Genomic DNA, 17,546 nt, shown 5'->3' with positions numbered 1-17,546 from the left:
ATGTCCACAGACTTGAGACTTGACCTCGAGCTCAAAGACTTGAGACTCGACTTGGACTTCCAAAAAATGACTTGTGAACATCTCTGTGCCCACCCACCAACACCATCCACTTCATACTAATCTAGGTAATACAGCAGAAAGGCAATGAAGATTACAAACATTAAATTGGGGTTGGATGAATTTTTAAATGGGGACTTCACCTTTTGGTGTCTCCGCTGAATGGAGCAGTCTCTCTCATAGAGGTGGATGACATTACCATATTTATCGCCTGTGGGAGGGGGGGAGAGAGAGAGAGAGAGAGAGAGAGAGAGAGAGAGAGAGAGAGAGAGAGAGAGAGAGGTGAGAAAATTAAATGAACAAAGAAAATTACAAGATAATCAGGGGTATGAAGAGAACAGGAGTGGGTTGAATAGTCTGGTTGAATTTGAGTAAAGGAGGAGTGAAAGAAGCATTCATTAGTCCTAAATTCACTGTGAGACATGTCTAACGGTTTCAGGTTTACATATTTGGCAACCAAAGACAGATCATCATAATTCGGATCATACTAATTCAGTGTCAGAAATTCAGGACCAAATTCTCACTGTGACTGCTGCTAAAACCCACAACTTTAAAGCTATAGTGCGAAGTTTCTGTCTCCCCCATGAAGTCAGCGTGTCCACATGATACAAGCCTTCCATGATCGTGCACCACCCCCACCCCTCCCCCCCCCACGCAGTTCACAAGGAGGACACTGAGGATAACACATGATGCACTCTTCAGAAGAGGTAATTATCTTCACTCGAGTTTCTGCGCACAAAAGTCACCAGACGCCACAATCTTCTGAACATAGCCATACTGAGAAATACAGAGAGAGCTGTGTGGAGCCGATAGTCTTAATTATCTTTGTATCTACTCATTTGGCAATGGCTTCAATGTAACGGACGTTAAAAAACATTATGCATTAAAGCTTTAAACCAACCAATCTGTATACAGCATGAAAAGACACACGCTGATGTGTGAATATCATGTGACAGATGGGGGCGCAAGGCATCGGTCAGCTACGTTTTGGTAGCATTTTGGACTACACCATAGGTAAGGGTCCCCACAACAGCCTACTAAAATTAAGTACTTTAATGTGCGACAAGTCCAGCAAAAGACTGGCCAGAGAAATGTGTGATAATGAAAAAAGTACAGCCACCACAAAACATTGTGTTTACCAAAAGTTGTGTTCTCAATTACAGTAAATTTGAGTAAAAGACAGTCTTGGTGTATCCTATGCGAATGCGCCGCACAGACGTGGGGGGTTAATTTCTAAATCACATGCGGTGCCCTGGTAATACCGGTCATGGCTTTTAACAGATAATTCACAAAATCCCTTGCACACCCTAAAGACAGTAATTAATCACAGTGACCACACACACGTAGAACTACAACAAGGTAGACGCTGAAACAGGCACAGACAACACACAAACACATCGGGCCCAAACCACAGACCGATGATGCAAACCTGATAACGTGAGAAACTTACAGTACACTGGAACATGCAGGCACAAATACACATTCACATGTATCTGTCCAGTATAATGTTCAAACTGCAGACAGACTTCCTGTAAGTGTCTGTGTTGAATGTCAGTTCTACAATATTGAATGAGTAGTGGTAGAGTTACGTTCACTATAATGAGAAGAAATAAAATGGCTGGAAGAGAATCCTCTGCTGGCCAATAAAGCTCGTTCACTCTCATTGTTCAGCCTTCTCTCTTTCTCCCTGAGCAATACCGCCGAGTTCAATGGCTTGTATGCATCTAGCTTTCTTAATGAACTTGGATCAATTCAGATAAACTAGAAAACACAAAAGAAAATGGACAAGTTCAATGCAAACACAAAGGAAGTCGTAAATGCACTTACCGAGGATCTGTACTTCAATGTGTCTTGGCTTTTCAATAAATTTCTCAACAAACAGCGATCCGTTCCCGAAAGCCGCCAGGGCTTCAGAGTAGGCCCGCTGGTAATTCTCCTCAAGTTCCTGACAGACGAGAAAAAAAAATCCATACATGTCTGTGTTAGAGCGGCTATTCCGAAGCAAGATAGTCAGAGCAAAGAATGTGTATGGTTTAAGGGTTTTGGTGCAGCACAGACTATATTTCAAATGTCATTTCATCGGTGCATCAGGTCCGTTTTATTTAATATAACTTAATTATGTTGTAATCTATTGTATTGTCTTTTCATTCACATGAGGTGCAGTATTTGCAGTTTGTTTTTTCCTTTCTTTTGACACAAATGTTTACACCCCCTTAGGGAGCAAGACTGTACACGACATCTCAGACTCGGACCCGGCTGTGGTCACGACCGAGCATGCTGGAGGTCATGACACAATTTGTGTTTGTCAGTCTGTGACGTCCGGCCAGCCCTACCAGCCCATCCAGTCTCCTCTATTGGGGAAAGAGTGAGTCACAATCATGCCTCAGGAGAGGGTACTGGAGCCCATCCTCATCTGTCATCTCATAGCCTTGAGAAAAGATGCTCTTGGAGGCAAAACTAGCTTCTCAGAAAACCGCGCAAAACATGGCATGAATGGAAAGCATCCATTTAAGAGACTGACCAGAAACTGTACCAAGGTGTGTAAAAAAATTAAATAAAAATGTCAGTGCCTGGATGGTCCTACCAGACCAAGTAAGGAGGCCTCAATTCAATTGTATTTATAGTATCAAATCACAAGAGTTATCTCAAGACACTTTACTGATAGAGTAGGTCTAGACCACACACTATAATTTACAAAGCCCCAACAATTCCCGAAGAGCAAGACAGTGGCCTCAAAATGGTATAAAAAAATAAAAATAAAACCGTCAATGCACGGTTCATGCCACTCAGAGAGGGATATTCAGTGATTTACACATACACTACATAATCATGATTGTGTATTATAATTCTATTATAAAGAACAAGAAAAGCACAACCTTTGTTTCTGATCATTTGTCATACATTAGACGATAAATCAACCGGTCAACGGTGCAATCTTAATTTTTCTGTTCCTTTTCCCCCCCATTGTCAAAGAATCTACAAAGTATTGTGAAAAGGAATTTAAAGTCACACACCAAGCAAAGTTGTCAAATCATTGGTTCACCTCTATTCTGTAATTGACAGAAAAGACTTTTGAAAGACTCAAAGTTTGCAGATTTCCATTTGTACTCCTTCCACATCAGTTCAGGCCGTCTGTCAGCTTCGGCCACTGGAGCTTTGATACGTGCCGTTCTCTTCTACTTTTACTCTTTGGGAAAGCACATCACGCCATTCTCGGAGCAAAAATCTGGCACTTTAATTCTGCCTTGCTTTTCAGTAAACATACTCATCTCAACCTACAATGTGTTGAGAATAGTTATCCTGTTAATTCAGCATACAAATGACCAACGAGCTGGCCTTAATGGAATAAAAAGGCAACCTACGCATTGTTGCTTGGGGTCCCAACAGTGCAAAGAAACCTCTTTACAATTTCCTCACATCATACTAGCTGGAGCTGCTGAGGCCCCTGTGACTCAACTGAATAACTAGAAATGTCAACAGCTAATTAATTAGTCTGGAGTACAACTCCGAAAAGGTCATACGTTCCATACGTCCTCATACTTGTGAGGCTCAATGACTACAGTACAACCCAACACTGCTATTCCTTGTGTGGATCAGTGAGTTAGGGTGTAGAGCTGCTGTTGCTGGCATAGAGCAGTCGTTTCAAATGTGACGCATTTATCAGGATCAAAGGTCACAGCCAGTAGGGCTACCCTACCAATAATATGGTAACCGTTCAAAGGAAATTAATAACCAAAGCATCTTAATTTGCACATATTTAAATTTGAAAGTGAGGATAACCATTTGAAAGGAATTGGTATTTCGGGAAGGAAAAGAAAGTTAGTGAGGATTTGCATGACCGTATTCGTTGTGACTTTAGATACTTTGTTTTGTTTTTTAAAAGCCGAAGCAAAGAAGACATAAATAACAGTAAATGCTACCAGCCATGAAGGGTGAGGAGGTGGCAATGCTCTGTGCAGCTCTGATTCACCACTGATCTGTGCCCTCTTCTATCTAAATGGACATAACCAGCTGCTTGCTGAAAAAGTTTGACATGGGACCTGAGAGGCTGACGGGCTGACGGGGGGGGGTTCACATGGGCAGCAACTACACACACACCCTCCAGTGGCCCCACTACTGCTGGCATGAGACAGAAAGTTGCTGCCAGGCCTCGATTAAAATAATAAGGGGTGACAACTTGCCACTTCCTGGTGTCTATGGGCGTACGGGACTTCATTTTCCCTTTGAAACACATATTTTGGATAAAATCATCCACTACAGAAAAATAAACCCTTTTTCGTGTATTGATGTTCTGTGGACACTGTTGCTTTTATTCTACCATTAATAATGTACAATAAATCCAAATTAACCTATTATTGAACCATTGCAGGTTTAAACAGTATTATTGGACCTGCTTGGCCCAGTTTCCAATAACAAGCAACAGAGGTTAAGAGTGTTTTTCTTGGAGGTTAAAATTCAACATCATTCTGAATTTTTCACAAGCATCGCCCAACACAACACTTGCAGTGAGTGAACAGCTGCTGGCTGTCCATGCTCAACAGTAGATAGATATGTACATAGATATGTTTTAAGTGACTGGACTCATCTAACTCTTCTATCAACACATAGCATAATCAACATAGATGAAACAAACAACAGAAGCATTGTATATCCAGACCATCACCACACTTAGCCTCTTACAGTCAGTTTTTAGTTTTCTGGACTATATACACAGAAGACAAAGTGTGCCTTTATCCTTCCTGTTGTTTGAAGTAGATGCTGGCGAAAAAGTAGAGCAAGCCTGCATTCTAAAATGTGGCTAATCGCATAGGCTTCGACAGTTGGCAGAGGGGAAAATTATTATTTCTATAAGAGACTTTCATCAGAAACCCGATATTTTACAACCAATACAAATACATACATACTAGGGGTGGCACGGTTCATGAAAAAACATCCGAACCGTTCGGTCCGCTTGTCTCGGTTCGAAGCGTGTGTGCGTCGCACGGTTCGACGCATGCACAATGTAGCCTCATGCCCATATGTTACCTCAGACAGTGGGTTTCCCTTTCGCGCGAAAGAAGAGGTGTGGACAAGTTACCAACAAAACGTACAGCGAAAGACCATGCACAACATTTTAGACCGTCCTGCCAACCTGTATACATTTTAACATCAATGTACGCTGCGTTGTTTTTCACTCTAAAACTGCTGAAGCGGCTGCTGTTTCAATCCTGTCGGCTCTCTGCCACACACACACACACACACACACACACACACACACACACACACACACACACACACACACACACACACACACACACACACACACACACACACACACACACACACACACACACACACACACACACACACACAGGATGACCTGAATTGAGGACAGCTACGCTCGTTATTGTAAGTGCAATGATAAGTTAAAGTCCAATAAGTACTTTATCAAACTGTATGAATGTGTGTGTGGCCAGGATATGAAATTAACAATGTAAAGATCAACAAGCCACTGACAAACATGTTCAAATTTGATTCATTCATAAATTATTATTTTTTGTCTTAAATCCACCAGCCATTTTCATATTATACCAACATTTGCAGCATCCTGCCTTTTTGGTAAGGTTACCAGGAAAACTCAGCTTAGAGTCATTTTATTCTCCCCAAAACAAGTTTCCTTTTTATTTAAAAAAATAAATAAAAATGTTTAACGTATTCTGACTTATTCAAAAGACTGAGCTTTAAGAGTTCCTCTCTTTTTCTTTTATAAAAAGGATTTTTGTAAGAGTTACACTGAAGTTGGCAGTTTGATAAATGCAAGTAATTTCAATTGATATTCTGTAATATTTAAATCTTCTGCTAAAAAGGCACATAAGTTCCTGTAGATGGCAATACACTCTTTTTTTTTGCCAAATATATGAAAAGCTTGTTGAAATCATCAATGTCTTCCCTCTTGCTGTATCAAAATCTCACCTAGCTTTCCTCAGAGATGGTCCCAACAATGTGCTTAAAGTCAAGTCAAATTCAGTTTGTGCATGATTACATGATATAACTATGTTTTAATACTGTATCCTACATTGTGGGTAATTAAGCTAAATATCAAGTAAAATTGAGTATATTTCTGGAGTGTTAAAGAAAAAATAACAAGAACCGTACAGAACCGAAAACTGTGACCCTAAAACCTTGATACGAACCGAAGGTTTTGTGAAACGTGCCGCCCCTAATACATACACAAGCTATTACAGGCAAAATAATAAGATGTGATGAAAAACTGAAAGATAAGAAAAGTGGCATGTTGACTAGATAGGATTAATCTAATTGCATATTAGCATCATTTAACAGCAAAACTAAAATTGTTTAATAGATTAACTATAGAGTAAAATTACCCAAAAAGTCCAGTTATGGCCTACATCACAGTGTTGTGTGATCATCACTGTGACAGCCCATCATTGCTGTCCGTTATATGGCAGAGAGTTGGGAGATGAGGAGGATGGTGATATTACCTGCCTACAGCTTCCCATCTCCTGATCATATTTGTTTATGTAGAGCTTTATATTTTGTATGTTAGGGTATGTTATCTTAAAAAAATTGCTCATGGTGTAAAGGGTTTTATGATCATCTTCACATTGAGATGCATATTAGAAAAGTGGCCCCTGGACAGCTACAATATTGAAAGACATGGCTTTCTTAACGGCCTCTACCGATGCAGGAGAATGAGCCTCACTCTGGCTTCACTAAGTGACAGAAGCAATTTCAGAGTACACACAATGAAACACACAGGGCGATTGGCAGCCCGAGAGATAAATGTCCAGGTTGTAATTTCCACGAAATTTCACCTTCACTCAAAACAAACAGAAAACTAATGAATATGAAAACCAAAATGTGTCATTAGGGTTGGCCAGCCATCAAGCTGCGTTTGTTTTTCCTTTTTGCTAGACACACGTCAGGACAAGATTTATGTTGTTAGCAAGCTGTTAAATTACAGCTCTCACAGAAGTGACCGTGTTCAGCGGTGGCTGGCGGGCTCACCTCATACTCTCTGACCACCCTCATTCCACGACCACCTCCACCGTAGGCTGCTTTGAAGATGATGGGGAAGCCGTACGTCTGGGTGAACACCTGCGCATCCTGCAGGCAGGTGATGGGGTATTCTGTTCCTGGGACCACAGGTACACCTAGACAGGGGTGGGTAGAGTGAAAGGAAACATCAGTGACAAAAGGTTTTACATTAAAGATTCCGAATGCGGTACTTTATAGAAATAAGTCATCATCATGACAAGACGCACCCGGGTTTATGGCAAATTTGGTGTAAACTTTGAGAAACACCATCACCAACCATACCACAGGCATCACAAAGATGCAAACAATCATCTCGTCTTGGTCTCAGTGCTACAATTATTTGATATTACCAAAATAAAATAAATGATGTAATATAATATGACACATATAGCAGGTGTTCCACTTATGACTTTCCTTTCTCCGAATCGACCATTCCTGACATTGTTCATCCCATTTTTGCTAGTCATCCCCTTCCATACCTGCACTGATGGCCAGGGAACGAGCCTCCACCTTGTCTCCCATCTTGCGGACCGTTTCTGGGCTTGGTCCTATGAACATCACCCCTGCGTCTGCGCAGGCCTGGGCAAAGTCTGCCCGCTCGGAGAGGAAACCGTAGCCTGGGTGGATGGCATCCACATTGTTGTTCTAAGAAGTGAGAGAGGGATACATTCATTATATTTCTGTGTGTTGTACCTGTTTGGCTTTACACACACACACACACACACACACACACACACACACACACACACACACACAGAGAAAGGAAATATAGGCCAATGTAAGCAACAGGCGCTCTGTAAATACAGAGCCACTGTGGAGGCCCGGTTAACATTTGGCCGACTATTGGTGAGGGAAATAAAGAGTAATCTCACACTCAAACACACCCTAACCGGCATGCTTTACCACACACTGTCTGCTGGCCAGCGAAAAGGATGTGTCACTTACGCCAAAGAGACTGTGGGCTCATACGTTCTCATTCTGTCTTAGTTGCAAATGCCTTAATCATCATCTACTCAATGGACACCAGCAGGAAAGTGAGTGAGTAGACAGGCACAGATCATTTGAGGGTCATGGGGAAGGTACTGAGAATTCACACACACACACACACACCGAGAGAGAGCATGAGAGACAGTAGCTGCCGAGCCTGACAGATAGAGCCATCTCTAGATCAGTATGTGCCATCTGCTCTTGGATACGAGGCGGACTATAATTATGGGCTGTCCCGTTGTTAAGGGAGCTGTTACTGCCATGCCAGAGGAGGCATGGAGCCACACACACATAAAATGCAGCAAGTACATATAGACAAGCAGGTACATACTCTCTCACACACACACACACACACACACACACACACACACACCGATGAAGATTCACACACAAGCTAACGACAACCCAGGGTGGCACAAATTCATACAAGCAAGATCCTACACTCCTGCTTCCACAGTTGCAAGCAGACACATTTTTCGAATTCAACATCACACACACAGAAGGTACTGGGACAGAGACCAGTGGTTATTTTGCTCACACATTAATAGAGTGATACGCAGTGTGAAGAATAGTTACACATCCACTGAATGTGAAAGTGAGAGAGAACAGAACAGAACAGAAAGAAAAATAAGAAAACACACACACAGACACGCTGCTTTGCTGGCATGGGGTGGCTGGGCTCCCAGATAGGCAGAAGGATTTTTGAGAAATGCGTTGTAGGCGGAGGCTCCCCGACTTGGCTGACTGACCACATGCCCACGCAGAAAATTATCAACCGTGAGAGATTGATCTGAGAAATGATAATGAACAACTGGCAGCACGTCCTGGAGGGAGGGAAAGGCGGTAACAAGGAGCCGATCTGATCTAACACAGTGATAAGTGGGGGAGAGAAGATGAGGGAGAAAATGATTGAAAAAAACGAGTGAAACGGTAGAGGGCAGCAGCAACAAGAAGAGGAAAAGTGGAGGCAAAGGGCAAAGGGAAGGAAACGGGGAAGGAAGACAAACACGGGGCAGGTGTTCGAGGGATGGACGGAGAGAAGTTTGTTGCCTTTTCCTTCTTTTAAACCAAGCTAAATATAGACTGAACAGAAAGGAACGAAAAGCGATTGTCTGTCACTTTTCGGCTTAGTTTCATCGACAACAGTTTCAAACTACAGGAAGGTAGAAGGTTTTTTCCTCAAGTCGAAAAAAAAAAAATACCTAGCACAACACATCAAGGAAACACAGTTGCATGTAACTCTCCCTAAAATTACAATTTGTCATTTTTACTTTTTGCTTTCTGTCGGATGCTGCTTTCGGTTAAATAAATGATACAACATGGTGATTAGGGAGCTTTAGAGGTGTTGATAGGCGCGTTTTTTTTTTTTTTTTTACTTTGAACACTCAGGTAAGCCGTTTCCCTGATTCCAGTCCTAATCATTGTACAATCACGTAAAGCACTTTGTAACTTTGTTTTTAAAAGTGCTAGTGTTAGTAAAGCTTATTAGAATATTTTTATTATGCTAAGCTACGTTAATTGCCTACCGGATGAAAAACTTTCCCTTTCATGCCAATTCAAGACACTACTTCAAAAGTAAAAGCCTTCAAACAAAGAGAAATGGTATGGCTTGTTTCAGCTTAGTTATGTTTTTGAACATGGAGTTACACTGCTCTCAACCAAATCTGTCCTAATTGCACCACCTCTCGGTGTGTGATGGAGCCGATGCATGACGACACACTGCAAGCTGCTCTCATGAATTCCTTCAATACTTCAAACCCATTTTTTTCCCCCCATTCTAGCAGATGAGAATTAAAAAGGTTTTCGGTACCAAATTAGTATTGCTTTCATAAAAGGGGAACCTGCAAATGACATTTAAAAATATGTATTTCTAGTCCCAACTATGAGTCAAGTTGTTAGATCTTCCGTTGCCCATGTCTCTGAAGGTCCACAGCCCCCAGGTTTTAAAACACTGGCTGGCCAATGAGAATTTGCATTCTTCAAAGCACAAGCCGAGAAAACCCTAATGACATCACGAGGGATATTTTCTGCTCTTCCAGGCCCACAGGAGTCATTAAGCATTAAAACTACTCCAACAGGCTGAGTACACTGGTATTAACCATAATGGGGAAACCATGGTTCAAATGTAAAAGCAACGCTTCCCGGTTTACAGGTAAAGCAAACAACGGTAGCGTTAGTCTTCAGTGGGGGAACCACTTTATTAAGTACCATCTGTTACCTTGGCTACTTTGATGATGTCAGGAATGTCCAGGTATGCCGCTACAGGTGGCAGGCCTTTTCCAATCAGGTAAGCCTCGTCTGCCTTCTGCCTGTGAAAACACGGTCAAAAGGGTTTGACGTCAGTGTGATGGGAGCAGGACAGCAGAAGCAAACAAAACACAGATGTGCACCAGCTCTTAAGCGCCCAACCATTAAGCCCTCATAGCAGCATATCCAAGCTCAGGAGACACCGCTATTAAGTCAAAAGAAAAGCCTTTTTAATTACTCAAATTAGCGCCCAATAGGTTTGTGTTATGGAGAATGAGCGAGCCTACAACAACATGCACTAGTCAGTGAAAGGCATTTAAAAAGACGGAGACATTAAAAACTCAGAGAGGCGTAGAAAAAGCTAACAGTGAGGGAGATTAGGATGTTGGTGCATGTAAGCGAAGCAGCGCGGTTACCTGAATGTTTGGAATGTCGATACGATTATACTCATGTCTTCACTTAATACCAAGTGAAAAACGAAGAACTGGACCAAAGCTCTGGCATAGGAAAGAAATGCTCCCAAGCTTCCTTTAATTGCTGTTGGCTCTAATCACCTGCTAGCATTTCATGGTCGATATCCAGCAGTGGCAGCCCAGCACTTTACTAAGACATCTGTCGGTTACGCTAAACCTGCGTGGACCCATTTGGCTCCAATGTGCGGAGCTCAGTACCTGTGCATTTGTCCAGTGTCTTGCTCAGAGTAGACGGCCACAGTTCGAATCCCCAGTTCGGTGCAGGCTCTAAACACACGGATGGCGATCTCACCTGGGAGAAAAGAGGAAGACATATGTGATGCATGGATGGTGCGGGAGGTGGTCATTTTTCTAATTCACCAGCCATGTTGTCTGGGTTTTGCTTTGCTATATTTTGCCTACCAGTTTCCTTTCTTTCCCTTCCTTCCTAAATTTTGCCCTTCCTCTCCACTTTTATTCTCTTTATTATTTAAATGAGTCTTTGTGATCCACAGTTTAGTGGATTGTGTGTAGCGGGGAGGTTGTAGTTGTTAGTCTTTCCTTTCATCATCTATTTTTCAAAAGCACACATTTTCTATGATTTTATCAACATCCTGTAGCATTGGCCCTATTTTGCGACAAATGCCTCCGCTGAGAGAATAAAATAAACTTTGAATTTTTTATGCCATACATGAGATGTGAAAACAAGACAAATCCATCTGGTGTACTTCGTCACACTGTGCAAAATAACAACAGACAGTGCAATAACTCCACTGTTTTTTCTAAGGTTTGAGAATACAGAGTGTAAAATCTCTGCTTTAGACAACCCAAACACTGCCTGCCTTTTATCTTGCTGTCACTGGAGCCAAAGACTTGTTTTTCAAGCAACACACAGTTTGAGGGAGAAAAGAATGTAGTCACTGGAAACTAGTAAGATGTGTTGTTCTTGCTTGAAAGGGTCAGCATTCAAACATTTGAAGAGCGTTAAAAAAAAGAAAGAAAAGAATTTTGGAGGACAACAGTAAAATAAAAAGGATGGAAATATGAGAGAGGACCAAGGACGAGACTGACAGATAAAATGTAATGGATTAAAGGTGAGAAATCTAGAGAGCAGAAGGTCAGGAAATACAAAAAGTTTAGACAAGAACATTACAAAAAGAGAAAAAGGACACAAGAGGTTTTAAAAAATTCAAGTACCGAAAGATGGTAGAGGAGACTAGAAAAGCAGTGAAAGGGAAAAAAAGAAAAGAAAAAAAAGAGGGACGCAAAGTAAGGAATGCAGAAAAAGAGAGTGAAAAGGAGCAAAGTCACATGGGGCAAAAATGAAGACTGCAATGGGCTCAGAGGAAAATCACATCTGACAAGTGCTGAAAAAGACAGGGAGTGCAAAGGGAAGGAGAAGAGAGGAGGTAGGTGGGGAAAAGGAGAATATTAGTTCAGAGAAGCAATGGCAGACAGGAGGTGTGCTTGGTGAAGTGGAATCTGGGCTGATATGATTGTCCAGTCTCTTTTCAACACACACACACACACACACACACACACACACACACAAGCATTCAAGTGTGATCTAATGTGGCGTTGATATCGCGTCACGCTGATGTGAAGGAGAGAGAATTTACGGAAAGCCCTGCTGCGTGTGAGTGTGGCAGAGGCCACAATCTATTTGAATCACATTGAAGGGGGAAGACGACACACTGAATGTATGCACGCATATGCGCATTGCAGACTTATCATGTGCAGCAGGAGGCCTACAAAGTACCACGTGTTCAGAATTGGAATCGTATTGGAAACCCAGGCAACAATCAAGTAAGGGATAATGTAGAGCGAGCAGGTCATTGTTGCGAAATGAACCCCAAAAGGGTGATGTAGGACCAAGATGTGGCAGGACATGGCTACTCGTTGAAAGAAAATCAATTTGACACAAAGTATTGATTTCAAAAATCATGTCATTGTTTAAAAAAAATAGTCTGTTAGATTCTACGGTTGGAACTGCGTCCGTATCAACGTAAACTCTGAACAGCTGCATAAAATGATCACAGCACCTGATTGAGGTTTTCTGCCCCGTAACTGTCAAAGTCTGCTGGCATTTTCTTTTCAATTAACCAGTCTCTAAACACTGCCGTAGCCCGTACCGTGTTCCTTTTCGTGTTTAATTAATGTCTGTCTTCTTCAATTACTGTAGGTTGATTTCTCCGTTGCCCAGCTCTTTGTGTCTTTTAACCCCTCTTGCATCTTCTGCGCTGTTTTCTTGTTCTCTCTCTCTTTTCTTTACTGGGGACAGTTCAGCCATTTGCCATGAACCGGAAGTTTGGTGCTCTTCAAATAGGCTATATTAAAAAATTATATTAGAAAAGTATTCCATGGTGTTTTTGAGAAAAGAGTAAAGTGCTTGGAGTGGTCGGAAGACTAGAAAGGCGCTATATGAATGCAAGTCCATTTATACCATCCATCCATACATAGCAGGAGTCTGCTATCCAGAAATAACCGCCCGTAGAACGCTGCAATTGACCAATCAGAATTTGGTATTCAACAAAGCCGTGTAATAATCTGAAATAATGAAACACTGGACCAAATCAAGCACTTTAAATGTGCCTACAGGAATGAATAGAATGGAAGGCTCTAAAAAGCAATTTGAATAAAATGCATTTTATTTGTCACTTAAATCCCGCAGGTCACCTGACAGAGTCACTTTAACTGCACACTGAAGGCCTCTCTGGACAGCATTAGCATTGATAGGAGGGGGTTCGGTGATTACAAGTATTACCAGGGCCTGTCAGTCATGTTTGTGCTGCGGGTTGACAACCACACTGGTGACTGCTTAATGTTTAGAAAACTCTGGGCTTCTCTATAATTATATTTCCGTTCAGACCTCAATGCCAGTAATGTGGACCCCACCCTTAATGGCCATTTATATTAGTTTAGAAAGGAAAAAACAAGTATAATTGCCTAGTGGTGGGTTCAATTTGTTTTGTGGAGAAAAACACCTATAAATTCATTTCAGTTCAAAAACCGTTTAATACACACACACACACACACACACACACACACTTTCCTAGTGTACTGTGAGAATTGGGGTTGCAGCTCCACCTCGGTTTCCAGTATTCTTAAAAAAAATATTCAGGGCTTTTGGATTAAAGCAAACAAAGTTATCTTGTGCAGCCACCCACATACAATGTGTGCTTAAATATTAGCATGTGCCAAGGCAAACTAAATGTTGGCCATTACATATTAAAAGAGTCTGAGAGCTCTTTTGCCTGGGAGAAGATTGAACATGTCATAACTTACTTACATTATAAATGAAACCACATTAAACTGCATTTAATTTATTGGTGCTATGTGAATTGCTTTACTCGTCTTCTTCAGTGGTGAATTAGTACTTTAAGGACCTGGATGGGGGTCTCTTACCTCTATTGGCCACCATGACTTTCTTGATTGGTCGATACTCAGTCTTCGGGGCAGAGTGGGTGAAGCGGGGGGAAAGACACGCCCTCCTCACGGTCAACAGGCCGAGGCCGCCTCGGACTACAGTGTACCTCAACATCCTAAGAGGTAAAAGCAAGAAAATGTTTAACATACACAATGTCTCAATACACACTTAAAACCTAACAGCGATAAGTGAAGGGAAGTGGCGACAGAGCCAGACATACTAGATAGAGATGGGAACACATGGATCAGGAAATGGGTGCATTTTTACAAACACACGCACAAGAAATAGTTAATATATACTTTTTGTGACATGATATCCAACATATTATCTGTCTCAAGTGCTACAGAATATGAGAAATGATATATGTTGGTTCTTCAACAAAAAGAACGCCAATTATTAAATCTAGAAGAAGAAAAAAAAAAAACAATGCCTTGTCCAAAACCTACAACTCATACTTTCTTACAATCTCTACGTAGAAACCATCTGCTAAGTTCAGCTTCTCAGGTGGAAAAAAATATGCTTGAAGGAAAATGATAAGAGGATGATAATGCTTTGAAAGTGATTAAACAAGGGGAGGTGTGAGCCCTGTTTAGAGAGATTAAATTTACTAAAGAGCCAAGCCCTATTAAGTTGTTGCCGAGGGTTGTGTGTGCCTTTCAACTGGATGGTAAAGTCTCCGAACATTTTAATTGGTGTTGCAGATATTAAGTAGGAATCTTGGATGATAGAGGATGCTAAGATACTAATAACAAAAAAGCTGTAGGAATAATTTTGAGAAATGCGGCCCCGACTTCTGTTGCAATGAAGGTTTGTGAAAAGACTGTTGAAAATAGAATACAATCTGCAGATAAGCAACTTGGCCCATGTCAGTTTGCTTATATAATGGCTGGGAATATAGAAGAGATCTTATCCTGTTTAAGTTAGAAAAAATCTCTTCCTATTGTCAGAACTAAATATGGAGAAACAGCATTCAGTTTTTATGCGCCACATATGACAAACTCCCAGAAAACTGCAGGTCCACTCAGTTCTTTTAAAAATCAAGGCTCAAGACTTTTGTTAAATCAAATAATTGTTTATTTCTTTCAATGCTGCACTGTAACTTTTATTCTTGTATTTAATACCTGTCTTATTCTATTTTAGCTTGCTTTTATTTTAGTTTTAATTATTTTAGTTTTTAATCACTTTGAATTTGCCTTGTTGCTGATATGTGCTATATAAATAAAAGTTGCCTTGCCTTATTGTAAGGCTGTTATAGCGGTGTCTCTCCCTATTATTATTTTAGCCCTTAAATGAATATGTATTAATGACTCAACCACATATTGTGATTCAGGAGCTATTACATATCTTTGGTTAGTTACTGAATACATTGTAGGCATTTTCTTTTTATTGAAATAAAATTAAAAAAAAGCACAGAGAATGCTTATGAATTCAAAACACATTCATATGACAATTTTAGTAAAACTGAATAAAGTGTAGAGGAAAGTCAGGCTGGAATGACAGCTCACAGCTGACTAATCATTAGATTGTCATGAAAGGAAGAAGGGAGTTAGAAAGCCAATCAGCAGCTGCTCTGCCTAGCAGCTACCAATCAGCGGCAGGTGTGTCAAATTAAAGACAACAAGCTTCTGGTGTGTTTGTGGTGCCTTTTTTTTTTCAAATCACAACAACAAAATGAAGGCTAACTAACTAAGGGTGTTTTTCCTAACCCAGAAATGTCAGATACAAGCATACAAACTATGATTAAAGCCTACACACTGCACCTAATAAGTCCCATTCAGAGATTTAATTGTAGGAGAGAAACAAACTCGCTGATATTTATCTTTCAAAAGCAAACATCTGTCCACAGGGCCAGCAACTAGGGTGATTGATGGGTTATACACTTGCTGTACATGAATTAATGTTAAATACTGAATAAAATACTCCAAAGTCTGTCTCAGTTGAGCTCGGTTTCCTGTTTCCTTAGTGCCTTAGTCATTGTCCAGACTACATCACCAACTATCGCATGAAAAAGTCAACTTCTTCAGTGAACAAAACACACAAACAAACCAAATCATTCATTGTACCCAACAATGCCATTTTGGTTTGATGGCTGTATTTACTATCCCCTTAACAAATTCAATTACTAAATTGAAGCACCCTGTTAGCAAACATACGCAGACAATGTTAGCCACAGCTGCATGTGAATGGCACAGGTACACAAAAAGGTATAAAAATAACACATAACTACCTTGTCAAGTTGATGTAAGTGGCTCATTCACTATGACTAAACAGGCAGCTTTAGGAGTGAAGTCTGCAGAGGTAAAGGCTTCTTCTTCTGGTCTGACGACAAGGCTACACCTCACTGACAGTCCTTTGCTGCCACACTGTGGTCAAACAACAGCAATGCAGTCAACAGAGACCACAACTAAGCTGACAAAGTGCCACTCCTTGGAAATGTGCACATAAAATAATGAAATGAACCAAACCAAACGGATTTGTCAAGTTATATTTAAGGATACGTTTGGTTCATTATACATTTCAAGCAGCGCACATACAAAAACATCTACAAAAGGTCATATCCTAAACTATAAACAAAAGTTAGACATTTATCCAAAAAGCCTCAGCTCACAATGAGTGCTGGCAGCTTCTCCAAACTTTTAACTTTTCATGGTAACATTAACCCAGACAGAAAAAAAAAAACCTCCGCTTCTCAAGCCAAGTCTCATCATGCCCAAGTACTTCCTGTTTGTTACCCATGGTTGCAGGGTTTCACGTAAAAAAGGTGAATGACCACATATGTCCTGTGTAGATTTACAGTTATTTATTACCAATAAAACAGGTCTGCTAACATGTCTCGGTTGACTTGTGGAAAGAATGTGAGACAGACTGCTGAGATACCAGATCACCCAGATTGGATGGCATAAAGCAAGTAGGGCTAATGTAATATCTTTACTCAGAATCTCCTTTTACAGTGGGAACTTTCTTAGTTCTAGTTTAGTGAGGTTTAATATGATTGTGTGTGACTTATTGGTAAATGGACAAATGAATGAATGAACAATTAACTACAAAGAAGTGAATCAAGAACAAATGACTTTTGAGACTACCAATGAATGCCCTGGGACTGTTTGAAGACTGTATGCAGTGGAAGCTCAAGCTGAAACAGTATCCTGTATCCACACAAAAGCCACAGTGTCACACTAAGAAACCGATAGTTTCCCTGGGCCTGAATACAACAGGGAGACAACAGCAGACGGGCAAAAATAGGTCAAATACTACCCGTGTGTCCTGCTTTGACCGCATCTCTCCAATACAGCTAAATTACAACCATCATACCAGATAAGTATTTTAAGGTTGAGTGA

The 17,546-nt window shown here is 40.9% G+C and overlaps 1 protein-coding gene across 2 annotated transcripts in view; it reads right to left on the bottom strand.

The window, feature by feature from the left end:
- LOC120573489 (pyruvate carboxylase, mitochondrial-like) overlaps positions 1–17,546 on the bottom strand; it is a 156,925-nt gene that overhangs the window by 127,786 nt on the left and 11,593 nt on the right. Inside the window, exons 1-8 of one of the 2 annotated variants that reach the window (XM_039823245.1) lie at positions 16,436–16,562; positions 14,187–14,323; positions 11,001–11,094; positions 10,301–10,391; positions 7,575–7,740; positions 7,066–7,211; positions 1,885–2,002; positions 201–268 (exon numbers count right to left, since the gene is read on the bottom strand). In XM_039823245.1, coding sequence (XP_039679179.1) covers positions 201–268; positions 1,885–2,002; positions 7,066–7,211; positions 7,575–7,740; positions 10,301–10,391; positions 11,001–11,094; positions 14,187–14,322 — 819 coding nt within the window. In that variant the 5' untranslated portion in view covers position 14,323; positions 16,436–16,562. Of the gene's footprint in view, positions 1–200; positions 269–1,884; positions 2,003–7,065; positions 7,212–7,574; positions 7,741–10,300; positions 10,392–11,000; positions 11,095–14,186; positions 14,324–16,435; positions 16,563–17,546 lie in introns of those variants that run through there. The other variant, XM_039823244.1, reaches the window with a different exon arrangement.

Source organism: Perca fluviatilis, chromosome 14 (assembly GCF_010015445.1).
Source record: "Perca fluviatilis chromosome 14, GENO_Pfluv_1.0, whole genome shotgun sequence".
Classification (NCBI taxonomy): Eukaryota; Metazoa; Chordata; class Actinopteri; order Perciformes; family Percidae; genus Perca; species Perca fluviatilis.
This window is presented reverse-complemented; position numbering and strand designations above follow the sequence as displayed.